General features: G+C 40.3%; 1 protein-coding gene across 1 annotated transcript in view; it reads right to left on the bottom strand.

Annotated features, from left to right (window-relative positions):
- Positions 1-4,390: 4,390 nt before the first annotated feature.
- The window catches only part of LOC111249050 (uncharacterized), a 33,450-nt gene continuing 23,403 nt past the window's right edge, over positions 4,391-14,437 (bottom strand). Inside the window, exons 4-8 of the mRNA XM_022802349.2 lie at positions 13,896-14,057; positions 9,928-10,105; positions 9,269-9,576; positions 8,867-9,066; positions 4,391-8,571 (exon numbers count right to left, since the gene is read on the bottom strand). Of these exons, the coding sequence (XP_022658084.1) occupies positions 8,137-8,571; positions 8,867-9,066; positions 9,269-9,576; positions 9,928-10,105; positions 13,896-14,057 (1,283 nt within the window). The 3' untranslated portion in view covers positions 4,391-8,136. The remainder of the gene's footprint in view (positions 8,572-8,866; positions 9,067-9,268; positions 9,577-9,927; positions 10,106-13,895; positions 14,058-14,437) is intronic.

The following is a 14,437-nucleotide window of genomic DNA, read 5'->3' as shown; positions in this document are numbered from 1 at the left end:
AGGTAGAAGGCGAGTTACGGCCCTCTAGACCTGATGAGCTATGCTCAGTAATTATAATGGTACTCGACCCCTGATCACCTCCACCCAGCGAATTGAATTCTCAGCAAAAAGATGACGAGATGCCAATGCGGGCAACAAAACACACCTCTGAATGACCGGTTTTCTGATCGGTTTTTGAACGTGTGTAGAAATATATTATAAGATGTTTTTGAAAAAGCTACTACAAAGTGTGATTCAGTTGAATTTTCTAGGAGTTATACCGAGAACGATTTTAATGGAAAGTAACTCAACAGCGGCGATCGCTTGCTAATATATAGTACATAAATGTAATACGGCACTCTGTTTTCGAAGCAGTCAAAAGTCTCTAGCTCACAACTTCGAACGTGGGTCCGATATTGCGAAGCACAAAATCGGCATCACCACTACAGTCTTACAGCTTCTACGAGATACTAGCACAGACCGTATAGAAATCGTATGAGGCATCGCTCCTAGCAAAATTCCATTAACCGAGGATGACATCATGGTCCAGGAACCTCTTAGTATTAATGATGAACTTGTTATAATATTGTTTGGCTAGTACGTCTAATACTTCCGCAGCCTGCAAGTCATTGGCAAACCAGTTGACGCCTATGACGGCAGTGTATTGGCATGGGAGTCTTTCAAAATTATAATATTAATAAAAATCATAATTTGGTGTAGAAAGCTTTCCTTTTTTTCGGTACTACTCGTATATCACCCAGCACTATAATTTTGATGGTCGCATTGAGTAGAGCTGAACTAGGGTCATTTTTGAAGAAATTATGTTTCGACTACAGCGTTGTAGCAGATGTCCGCCCATGTCAGTATACAAGCCCCGGCTGCCGACTTGTTCTGTATTGCTCTGCAAATTCTGTATTTGTAAAGCCTCAAATGTAAGGTCCGTATGATTTACAAGCCTCGAAAAAGCCTGATAAAACATTGAGTCCAAGCCTCATAGTATAGCCCTCTTGGAAATCTATTTAAAATACGCCCTGTACTTATCATACATTGAGAAGCCATCGAAGATAAGCCTACATATATAATGCACTTTTTCGATGATGATCTTACTTGCTGCATCAGTCATAGATATCTGGCGATCGGCATCCTGAACTTATAGTGTAAATTTGTTAGTAGTTGAAAATCTTCAAACGAATCAGAGCTTTAATTTAAACATCATAACCAGCTATCGGAATTCTTTCTATAATCCCATCAGGACTATAGTAAGCTGCGACAATTACATAGAAGTAAACTGAGATATCTTCGATTGATGCCGGCCACGTCTGTGAAAAATCGCACGTTCAAAATCAATCCTTGTTCCATAGTTTCTGTTTGCTGTTTACATGCAACCGTTAGTGACAAGGAGATCAGTCGAATTATTTGAGAAACACGCTTAATCAAAATAGGCGATTGTTCTATAAAAGCGGAGGCCCACCATCGAGCTCTGATAGACGACGGCTTGTGTACTTTTAATTAGGATTTCAGTGGTTCGCATTTAGTCACGTATTGCATACGCCGACGAGAGAGTTGAATTTGTCAGAAAAACATTCTTTCGACGCAATAAAAACGATTTCAGCCCATAGCAGCAGCAAAAAGTTAGAGGCCGTCTGGTTCATATTTGTTTTCTCCGTTTTACGGGATCCTCTTAACAGTAGAAGGCAATTACGGCCCATTAATAACACAACAACAAGCAACACTGTCTAGGCCGTATCGGGTCTTGCGTTTTTTTTCTTATTATTGACGTTTTCTTTTAAATGCTGCTGACCACTTCGGCTGTAGCATGAAAAAAGGATTTGAATCATAGTTTGCCAATCAGCATACCACGGTTAATATAGACATTTAGTGGGCTTGAAAGAAACGTGATGTAAAAAAGCGTTGAATAGAGATAATTGATTGATATAATCTATTAGAGCATCAAATGTAATAAGGCTGTTCAGCTAGACGTTAAAAAGTTAACTTCTACACCACGTCACATCTGTTTTTTTTTTCTTTCTTTAAGGTTAATCCAAAATAATAATATACAAAAATAACCGATCCGCTTAAAGACACTGTTGTTTAAAGATACTATTTTGTCGCAGTATTTTCACAATAGGCGTGGTTGTACGGAAGACATCCGAGAAGCTTGGGCGTTAAAGCAACAACACTTTTTTCGTGTGTGTTTTTAGCTGATCAAAGTGCATGTCTAAGTGATGCTTTTACTACGGAATCAGTATTTATCCTACAAATCCTATTATATTTTAGTGAGATAATATTTGGGCCACAGGAATTTGGCCTTGATCAAAAACTCTTCAACGTTTCAATCCGCAATCAAGTCAAAAAACAAAGTTTCATTGCCCCGTTTATTTTTGTCCTTAGTAGCATTTTTCGATCAAAATATCTAGCACCGGTACGCTCTCACACACACAGATAAATAGATAGATTTGTTCTCACAAGTTAAACATACACAGAACTTCACTAGCATTTCTAACGAACTTGCGACGGAAAATGTCTAACGAAATAGACGTTTAAGTATGACGTGTAAATTTTGCCCACCGCATTTGTGTCCCAAAAAAACAAATGAAACATCAATTTCGTCTCTTAAGGTATTGTATCGCACTAGCGAAATCCATCAGAATAGTGTTCATAGATTGATTAAGGTATATCTGAGTCTGACATGTGTAGTTCAGCTCGCTCGGAACACTGATAGATGTCGAGAAGAAGACGGCCAGCACAAATGACCAAAATCGGTGGTACAGCTGAAGTTATGATGCAGGTGTGGAGCAGACCCATGGGTCGTGTATCAGAGCCCGCATTTTTACAAAATATTATTTCATACGCTTATATCTCAGCTGGAACTGTTAGATCCATTTTTGCTATTAACATTTCTCATTTCGTTTGTAAAACTTTACCAACTAGCATTTTAGAAAGCCCCACGCAACGAAGGTTCATTTATATATAAAGTATATAGTTCATATAAAGAATACACGAAAACTGAAAATCATTAGGCAGTTGGTGAAATATAGTGACACAGATACATCTAAAAATGAGACGGAATACCTCACGGACAACCTTGACTACCACAGGTGTCTGCAGAAAGCTTTGCTGAAAAGCGGTTTAGGTTCAACAAAGCAGAAGTAATCACAAAGGTGGGTAGATGGATTTCTATGAACGGATGCATTGGGTTCCGGTATGCATGCCCACTGTATTACTGGGATAACCAGTACAAAGATTGGAAAATGTCGAACAATAGCCTTACAATGCCGTTTCGATAGCCTCTCGAAGAAAAGTTTTCAATGCATTGCTTATTTTATGGCATAGGCCAATTTCGAATGCGTAAGAGTTTAGGTAAGCGCAGCCTAACAATGTTAATTCCATCACTTCGAAAAACATCACTGCCAAAATTTATCCCTAGATCTACCGGCTCCAGCTGTAACCAAGTTGAGTATTAATGAAAGGTCATCAATAAATACAATCGAACTTCAGATAGATTGGACTATTTTAGGACTGTTCCAGGTGATTAGGGTATTCCAGGGTCAATGCATAACATGCGCAGCCCTTATTTGCCAGACAGGACAAGCATTTCTTTTACCAGAAACGTTTGGGACATCGGCTATGCTATCTAATAATCTTAATAACTATACTTAATAATAATTAATATTAAAATGACAGTTGAGAAATAAGAAGATAGGCCGATACAACTACATACATTTTACGGTTTCCGAAAGTGCAAAGGTAGGTTTTGTGGCCGGTCGTGACGACGAAAAACGTATCCGTACTCTTCACCGAGCCGAGTAACTGACGGCACGAAAACGTAACTTTGTAAAGTAAAACTAACTAGAAATGCAACTCTCAAGGTACTGCCGTTCTCAAATTTTGTCAATAAGAGTTCTAGCATAGATGCGTGGAAGCTGCGTTACGTAACAGTCACATAACGTGGAATCGAATTTTCCTAATTCATCCGCCCTACCGTAGTTCTGAACCTTCACAACGTAGTGCTCGAGCATGCTCTAATCTAGAAAACAAGCTTCTACTGCATTTTGCTAGCAGTCGCTGTCTCAATACCATTAAGTCAGCCACCCAGTTGGCTATTTAAGGAAGACTTTGTTCGCGTGAGCACTTAAACTGCTCGAAGGTACCGATGTTTATATTAGCAAAGAAGGAACATTTTCAGATAATTGGCGGATTTTTTGTATTGGTATGTATTTCATTCGAGATGATAAAAATCCGAAAAAAAAGCCTCTCAACTTAGCTCTTCGATTCTTCGCAGTCTAGTTACGTTCTAGTGATCTCAGCTGTTCATCACTAGTGTGTAATGCGACCTAGAGTTTATTGGCAGAATACGGTCTATCGCACGCTTTTATATATGTTATACTAGATAATAATGACGCATTCAATATTAGAGTAAATGAGATGTGTTCATTTCGCTGGCGCGCTCATCACCAGCGTCATTTGTTTTAATATATATTGTTTTTACATGATTGCTGAACGAAGCGCACAGCGCCCCGTCATCCGTTCCTCGATTGTGGGTGCTTCACATTTTCTACATAATGAATAATAACAGAGTTTTCCGTATTATCACGATCACTCACTACACCCTTCTTACATTCCCTATTCTCTATATGCTTATACGTGAACTCTGCTTGCAGTGTCTGGCCACCTGCTCAACGTTCGATCACGACCGTCTGTGTGGCTCACAAAAAGTGCAGATGCAGAAATATTCTTTTTACATTTCTTCTTGCTGCTGCTTCTACTATCATTGGGAACGATTTGTGGTTATACATTTGATTGCTTAATACATATAACAATTCCAGCTGTCTCTCCACGACGCCCCGCCATCTTGGCCTTGTTCGCTGGGCCGATTTATCCAAATGACGTCTCTGTAACAGAGTCAATACGGTGAAGGCCAAGGCCGATACGCTGCCTTTTTGTTGCCTGACCGTTGTTTGGATAAGTCTGTTACGGGGCTATGTCTAATAAGACATTCGTGGGGCGAGACGGCATTGTGCCGATGTCAAATTCATCGGAACTTAAAAGAGACCTTTGTGTGATAGGCGGACAAATACCACTGGCAATTATACATGCGTTAGGTTGTATTCGATACGTGCTAATAGTACAACTATTTCTGAAAGATAGTAATCGCCGCTATGCTTCCTATTTTCAGTATAAGATAGAAACGAAAACCTTTTGAGAGATATCTTTTCGGCAAACCTGAATCAGTGTTGTACCATGACGCTATGCTATGTAGCTACCCTGTCTACATAAATGAGCAGTTGGAATTAGGCGAACGACTACAGTTATAGAAATAGACATTTCTTTAAAACAGGTTTGGGGCAGACTAAATAATAGTAGTCCAATCTTATCAATTCTACACTAACAGTGGTTTCTCTCCTCTAACATCCACAACTTCAACTGTTTTCTTCTGCGTTTTTTTCCGATTATGGGCCTCCTTTCGGCGGTCCATAAACTACCCTCATGTTGTGTTTAACAAATACTATCTTCGGTCTCCCTCTCAGCCACGATCCTCATACATATATAATGCATACAGTGATACCGCGATGACATCGTTTGAGTATCCCCCATTCGTATAGGCGACATTTTATTATCAAGAGTGAGTTGTTGAAGTTATTGGTACCATTGTTATTATGGTCATTGATGATTATCAATGATACAATCACAGTTGCACGCCAGTCAGTACTTTACTTGCATTTGTGTGTATGCGTATGTTATGTCACGTTGCCCTTTTTGATGTACCTTCTAATAAGACCGTGTTCATAGGATGTCCTATCTAGATTTTTTCTGGTGTTGAATTTACCTTTCTCCCTTTGCATTTATCTAGATGGTTTCGCCTCGGAGATAGGATTTTCGGTAGTCTTTCGGACTAATTTTCGTAACCTGTATTATTCCTGCTCCTTTGTTTTCTCTTTTGCTGTTTTTTCGTGCTACAAATGTTTACGTCTGTTACAGAACAAAATCGTTTTCGTCACCGATCTTCACTTTAATCTCTATATATTGATATATACATGTATTTTTACTTTTCGCACAAAGCTGGTTTTCCGAATCAATGTAGTTTTCCTGTTTTACCTGGATATTGTATGTAAATATGTACAATCTAGGCGTGGCTTTTAACATTCGGGTAGTACTTAGTTACACTTCCGCTTCATGGTTGAAGTTCCTGTTAAACCTGTGTTAAATGGGTAAAACATCGGTAGTCTATTGGTATAATATAAAATCTTATAGTGAACATCCTTCAATCGGCGCATCGGCTTATTAGTCTTCACAGTGACAATGTGTATTTATCGCCTTATGCGCTGTGTCCTGTCCGTCCATTCCTGTTTGCAGTTACACCTCCTTCACGACCTATGACCCTACGCTACTATGTATGTATATAAACTAGTTTTTGGATATCTTTAATCAACGTTTGATCTTGGCACCTCAGATCATCATACCAGGTAGAATTATTTATTGTAAGCCGGCTCTCTAAATTTATCTTCTGTTTGTTGCACAACTAAGCCTGGTCAGCAATACAATTTGTTGACGCGGTTGTTGCGCGAGGAGCAGACTACGCGTGTTTAGTGAATACGTCATCTATCACCATTTGAACTTCGTCACACAAAACGCAAGCGAGCATAGTTTCTTTTTATTTCACTTAGCTAGAAGCTTCCCTTTTTTTCGATTATTTCAACGAACAATTATCGCAAATGAAATCTCTTGAATGACCTTTTCTTTGCATAAGACAAAAAAGGACGATCTTGCCTGTCCTTAACGCTATTTCGAGTCATTGATTCCCGATACTCTACATTAACTAAACATATTGACTGTACAGTTTTTATATCTACGATGATAATAATAGTAATAAAAGGTGTCTGCTCTTTTCTGATCGTCAATCAAAATGGGAGCATTGCTGCTGGACAAAATTTACTTCTTGTAACTTGTTGTAAGTTAATATTACGGATATTTTGACCAATTTTCATTCCCCCTAACCACGACGGCTTTCTTAATCACTTTCTCGACGGTGTCAATCGATAAGTAATGTTCTTCCTTTTCACCGTAGTGTTTGATTTTACGTGGGTTACGATAAAATCGCCGTGATGTTTTCATGGTCGATGGAAAAGTTTATACTGGAAAAGGCCCAAGGACTAAGATATCTTCGTTTTCCTGCTTTGTTTTCCTTATTGAAGCATGGAGACGCACAGGTTCTACCTGTGTCCGCAACCTTTTTTACTTTGTTATTATCAATGCTGGTCATTCGTAACTGTTCTAGTTCTATGCAAGTTCTTGACCAAATCTGACGTCCTTCCCTCTTCACGTTTCTCCTTGGTCAGCCAAAGTCGCCCATCAGTTTCCTTGTTTTTATTTCCTTCCCAACTAAGTGGCTGTTTCTTCAGAGTAGGGCAAGCGAATAAACGACCAATAGGACCAATCCGATTATCCAGTCGGCCAATCCTGCTAAGCAAAACGTCGCTTTGATCATTTACCATTTGCTTCGTTAGTCGCCGTCATCGCCTGCGATCTGACGTTCTCGAAGCTGTTTACTCCTCTTCGCGCATCTATCTACGAACATCGATCTATCCAATATTTAGCGATGCCAAGTAGTTGCCATAAATAAGTGAACAGCATTGTTCGTGTCTGGCAATTTGTTCGTCTGGGCCAATGAATTTCGACACAGTGGGCTTAGGGACAAGGACAAAAGGAACTTGAAGCTCTCCATTCTCCTTTGCGATTTTATGATATTATCATACATGTAAGATTATACAGACAGCAACGAGTCTGGTTGCCACACATCCCGTCAGCGTTATCGACTAGGAGTGGTCAAAGAAGTTCGTAGTGAGCGCCGGTGACATCCGTCTACGATAGACGTAATTTATGTTTTGCTTTTTTTAAAGAGAGATGGATAGGCTTCAGCAGGCAACGTGCCAGCAAAACGAGACAGTGTATCAAGTAGGACATCCGGAAAAACACTACGCTATTTTATTGATTTTTTTCATTAGCTGTCGTTCCAACCGTATCATTGTCCGAATGTTGTTAAACCTAACTTGCTTTCATACTTGAACGTCTCCTATTCGATTTTTTGTCGGTCCTAGCCAATTTTTAGCTTTGTGCCTGCAAGGCCTAGCTACTTTACGGCTGTTTGTCCTGACTGATCTACATCGACGTATTTACAGTACTGCCTGGCTGTTGTTGTTGTTGCGTCTGTATCTTTTGATTTTGATGGACAGCGGCGAGTTCATGTTTGACCGCCGCGGCAACGGAATGAGGACCCTCTTTGGCAGCAGCCATGAGAGCGGCCGATGCTTCGCGACCGTGTGTCAGTTTACGCGAAATGATCCTTACAGCTGAAAATCGGGCCCGTTTGTACGCGGCCAGCACTCCGACCCCAAGTACCCGTAGACATACATATTGCACGATGACGGCTAACCCCACTGATAGTGAGCGGAGCGCAATGTGCGTATACAGTTTTACGACGAGAATGGCCGCTGTTGCTGAGCAGCCCATAAGAGCAACCACACAGCACGTCTGCACCCAGTTCATCGTCGACAAACCCGACGGTAGCCAAACTTCACCGCGTTCTAGCTCATACTGAAAAAAAAAAGAAAAGACCATTGTATGCATCACCGTTAGCTTGTAATCAACGTTGCAATTTAAGAGCACTAGTCTATGATCTTTCTAAAGTCAGCTATACTTCGCATGAACTCAAGTTAGTTTAATTGTAAGTTACTACTAGTAACAGAGTTGCGACAATGTAGTGAAGTGTGTTGAAGAATAATGTGTTGTGCTAACAAAAAAGAACAAATGTTGCATGCTACCACCTTATACCATCGCGTGTTAGAATCATAACTAGTGGAAAATAAATATCGTTTACTCAATTAGTTACCTCTTCGTTACAGACTTTGCATCGGCTGCACTGCGAGCTAGCAGCACTCTCGACAAGCCACGTCTTGAGACAGTCATGGTGGACGACTGACACATCACCCCTACAATTGCAGGGCCGTATTAAAGGTCCAGCATCGCGTCGATCACTATCGTAGCATATGAAGCACTCAGGTGGACCAAGCCGCTCCACAGAGCCCAGATCTACAATGATAATAGAAAAGTTGATGACAAGAAAAATCTAGATGTTACAGAGTCGACATAAACAATTATCGATAAGTATCGTAGGAAATACGGTAGAAAAATGGCACAGCACGTGGTGTCGCCATCATATCGCGTCCTGCGTATTATGCGATCACAGTTAACATAATAGAGGTAACATGGTATTGTTTAATGACACACGTACCGCCGCTGAATCTCGTTAAATCCTCAGGTGCGGAACTTCGAATCTGAGTAGGCTTACGCATCAACAGTCGTTTCGGGTTCAATATCCAAAGTTGTTGTGGCTGCACACAATTCCAGAGGACGCATGGAAACCAGAGCGCGAGTCCTATCTCAATGAGGCGAAACGACACCTCGTAAATATTACGGGACACGAGTGCTACCCGGTGTTTCCACAAAGGACCGGTCATATCCGATAGGATGAAAAGTGCCGTCACCAACGTCAGCAGGGCGTATGTGACCAGCCCAACGCGACTTTGGTGTTGTTGTGACCTAAAAAGCGAATTCGAACGTGATCTGCGTATAGTAAATTTATGTCTTGTAGACACACACATATTCGAAAGGAGATTTGCCGACTGGGTAATGTAGTTTCCCAGGGTTGGGAAAAGTTGGCCGGTGGATGAAATGAGGCTCGTCTCACCGTGTATCGCATTTGATTTACGTGTGTAATCACTTTATACATAGCAATTTGAAATTGCCTCTTAATAAGCTGTAGGTAACTGTTTGGAGGTGATATGGCTTCACCATAATAGTTAGAAATGTCAGATTTTCCAGGAGAATTAAAATCAGTTTATTCATCGATCTGTTAGGAAGTTAAGCTCTGTCAGGGAAGTGTGATTCTACCTGTCTGGCACGTGGCTGACTTCTGTATGAGGTCCAAGCGCTGTGAGAAATGCTCCGCGAATTTTGATGAATACCTCCACGCCGTAGACGAGAAAAACAACGACCACAATCATCATTAGAATAGCAAATGAACCGTTGAATATTCGAAACAGCAAAGCCCGTTCCGCCTCATGGTAACCTGCAGACACACAAAAATGGCTCCTTTTCTAAATATGAAGTAGACAAAAAATGGTCACATGCTACGAAAACATCTAAGCGGAGAGTAACTACTATAGTTATAAATTGAGCTCGTTTCCAGGTAGCTGTATAGATCGTGTTGGTAGTCGAGGTTTCACCTACTATAAATCATTACATCATTATATTTGTATACGTTTGTAATGCTAATTTCTTCTTGTTATAAACAAAGCAGCCAAATTGATCTGCTGCTACGTGTGTAATCATTTATTTGCTAACTAACAGCTACCTGCCAATTTTCATATCGATGTTTTAGGTGACGTATCATGAATGAAGGGTCAGAAGACTTTCAAAGCTCACCATTGATGACCGCGACTAGCGGTTTTAAGACCACTGCTACCTCAACCTATAGTCATCTACAGCCACCTGATAGGCTGATTTACATGTTCAGTTATGTGTCATTCCTATTTCTAGAGTTTCCATATTTCTATTATTAATAAAAATGCTTTGTCATCGCCTTGTAACGCCTAATGTAAGACGGTCTAGGATATAAAACGTAGCTTATCGTTATGGTTAAGCCACGAAAATTGCCTACCGTGCCTGTTAGGGCGACCATGGTGCATATTTTTATCTCTTACTTACTATCCCATAATGAATAGCACCCTTGTATTCCCAGTGTCCCCGCGTGTTTATCTATTGAAGTTTAGACCACATATCTCGCTCTAGGTTTTTACCACGGCATAAAAATGTTTCGGTTTTCGTTGAGGGCCAACCATTTGAGTCAATGCTTCACGGTACTAGCGAACATAAAATTTAGGACTCAAATTCAAATAATTCAGACGCGGAAAACTCGACAGTCGATCTGGCTTGTCTAATAAATGGCATACTTCCAGTTTTCCTGAATATTAACTGTTTGTTGTCGTAAGGCAAATCATACTATGTTCAACTGTACTTAATAGCAACCATAAACATATATATCACAAGTTTGCTTATATTCACGTTGACAATAGCTCTATAGCACAAGCCTCAGATGTTTCGAAAATCCGAACCTAACAGTAAAGTGCGGCTTTGAACAGTCGTTTGATGACAAAGCTCAATATACCGCAACCCCACTACTCGTTGGCCAAGGCCAAACCGTTAGACTAGAGAGTAGCCGTAGACTAAGTGAAAATAGCGTTAGTAAAAATTCAAGGAAAAATATTGTTAAAACTGAGGTTTCAGGAGAAAAAGCAATTTGTTACCGACTAGTGCCGAAACCGTCACCACAAATGAATAGACTATGCTGTGTACAATGGTTATAGTATATTGAGATAATACGTATAAATATAATCTGATTTATGCTGAGCGGTCACAAGCTGGCAGTCGAAATTCAACCCGAGGTTATCTCCAGAGCTCCTCATGAGCCAGATAAAATTAGCATCGTTATTTGGCTTGTTTATCAATACATGCTGTGCTCGCTACATGCTAGCAAGCAGTGTTTTTTTCTTCATCCGGAGACATAAGATGAAAGGCGGCCAAAGCTCTGTTAGCTGTCTCAAGTTTTACCATCGGAACCGCTGGTTCCCAACATAAAACGGTTGGATTAGAATCCAACGTACTCTTAAAAGTAGCAGCCATTACACGATATCGATTCGACAGTATCACTGAATCAAATCAAAACGTAAGCGTTTGATATGAGAAGATGCAGGCTACGATATGAACCAACACTCATTTAGTGACATGCGTCTAGTATATACGCTGAAGTTGTACCATTATCGGTTATATAGTCTATCCATTTTCGATTTTGCGTAAAAAATCGTTCATCAAAATGTGTATGAGAAAGTGGGGTAGGTTGGATTTCTGCGAATTTCCTCGAAACAAAGGTCTTAAAATCTAGACGTTATCTATTACCAGTCGGAAGCTTTTGCGAGCTGAGTCCAAATTTTTAATATAATAACTTGAAATAGTATCTCTTTTTTTAGAAAATTCTATTTGAAGTGTTGTGTATTGCAAATTGATATTTCGGATCGAAAACGCCGGCTAAATGCTATAAACTTCACATGCGATTCTACGCGAAGTATCGTCCCTGGTAGCACTAGAAAGCTCAATGAGCTCAGTCAAAGTACAGGGCACATTGTTATGCTTAAGATCAATACTTCGAGGTAAGCCAGTTTACGTGCAAAGATTAGGTCTTAATATCAGGTAAATTCTTCATCTGTTGGCGAATTTTTGTTGAAAGACTAGATAAGATTGTACGAGAAAGTACCTGAAAGTGTGTCTAGGAAGTACTTGGAAGCAGTGTTTAGCTTCGAGCTTGGGGCTCATATTTTCTGAATATGGCTCTCTTAACAAAGTTCGATAACAGTATACGGATTAGGTCACTGTAATAATGTTTCTTCATGTAATAATAATGTAATGTAATAATATGAATGTACTTCGCATATATTCAAAGGATACCTGATCGTAGATTGAGCGTTTGTTTTTGAATAAATATTCTAACGAAGTACATAGAAATCGAAATTTCACCCACTATCCGGACTCATTAAGTTTAAAGTATAAGCACTGAAAGAATTGTACGTGTTGAGGACACAAACCCGCAATGAAATAGAATGAACTAAGAGAACGTACGTAAATCACGTACGACGAATATAGCTGTAATGCGACCATTGAAGGCTGCGTCCTCAAAACGGTCAGAATTGTCATTGCATCGGCTGGCTGAGTGACAAAATAAGGACTCTGCGGTGGAGGTACTCGGCCATGGAGCGGCCATGTCAATACGCTTCCGTCCAAAGGCATAAAAGTATAGGATACAATCATAGCTTTAACATCCATAGCTAGAAGAGACGTTTTATAGAATAAAAGGGTTTTTTTTTTCTTTTAATTCAGCTGTAATTCTATAAAGCGAGAATACTACTATATTAGTATATATGCCTGCCAAAGCATAGATACAGAATCTAACAGTAGGGATGATATTTATGAAAGCAGACTTGGGGCTGAATCCTCAGTCCGCGACAATTCAGTCTATTGTAGTTCACGCGAATAACACAATATACGTTCATGCAGAGACAGGCACAAAAAGTTGTCCACAGCCCAACGGGTATTACGGGACGCACCTCGCTCGCTGGTGTTTCATAGAAACTTTCTGAGATGGTAAAATAGCAGAATTTAGCCTTGCTTATTATGCCTGACACCAACTGAAAGGGACACACGTATTGCCTGAACGAAGTTCAAAAAAACAAACGTGGATATACCGGAACGCACTGACTTCACGCTGCACGCACTGACGCACCTGGCAAAAACGGTAACTTTTAAACAGCTCGGTCAACACCTACATAACAGCTGATCTACAACTGTTGCAGCATAGCATCTTCAAGATGGCTTGTTTTACGACGAGTCCTGGGCGCAGATGGCGCAAAAACGCTGCGATTTGTCCAAGCTGTAATCAAATTGAATTCCCTTGAAGCACCGCCTCGAGCGTCGTAAGTGTCTCGACTTCAGCTGTGAGAAAATTTTTGCGTTCACTGACCCACCCCTTGGGCAAGATTTTATCGAACGCAAACTTCGATGATTCCGTCTGACTGTGCAAACGATCGATCGATACGTATTGCGAGTATCAACAATATCCCACCGCTATGATGAAGCCAAGCTACGCTAGCAGGAACCGGCAGTCTGTAGCCACTCGCTCCGTTCCTATATGGCAGTTGACCTGCCCTTACTAAATGCATATTTCATTCATAACCGAACGTATATTACTTCGATTATATTATCAAATAGATAGCTTGGCGAAAACGTCACGATGCCACGGGTACACTCACCTGCGTATTGTGATGAGACCATCTCCAGAAATAAAAGCGCATATGTGACGAAGTTGAAGACCATAAATCCGAGAAGGCTTTTGGTGAGAAAGCCTGGAGGGTCAAGACGGGCATCCCGCACGTGGAACAGCTCCGCCCAAAGGCAGACAATCAATGATGAGCCTGAAAGCAAAAGCGTTACAACATATGTGACATCGAAATGTTTGGTAGACAAAAACTTTCGGAAACAATGATACTACAAAACTTCCTCAAAATTCCATTTTTGCACCAAGTCACCATGCTACTTTTCCGTAGAACATATGGCTACATACTTTATTTATACATACATAATTATAATGCAAAGAAGAAAGCCATTTTGTATAGTAAAAAATATCTTTTTCTAAACTACTAATGACGTGATGAAAGTGAAACGATCATCCACAAAAGACTGTCACCCATTCGCATTAGTAACTTTGTCTGCAGAGAAGCGCAAATCTGTTTCTTGCTGGTAAAGGTCGAGCGATAAAGGGTAAATTCGATATATATTAGGTCAAAATATATTA

Source organism: Varroa destructor, unplaced genomic scaffold (genome assembly GCF_002443255.2).
Source record: "Varroa destructor unplaced genomic scaffold, Vdes_3.0 BEIS01000001.1, whole genome shotgun sequence".
Lineage (NCBI taxonomy): Eukaryota > Metazoa > Arthropoda > Arachnida > Mesostigmata > Varroidae > Varroa > Varroa destructor.
The sequence above is the reverse complement of the archived record's forward strand: the minus strand, read 5'-3'. Positions and strand labels throughout refer to the sequence as shown.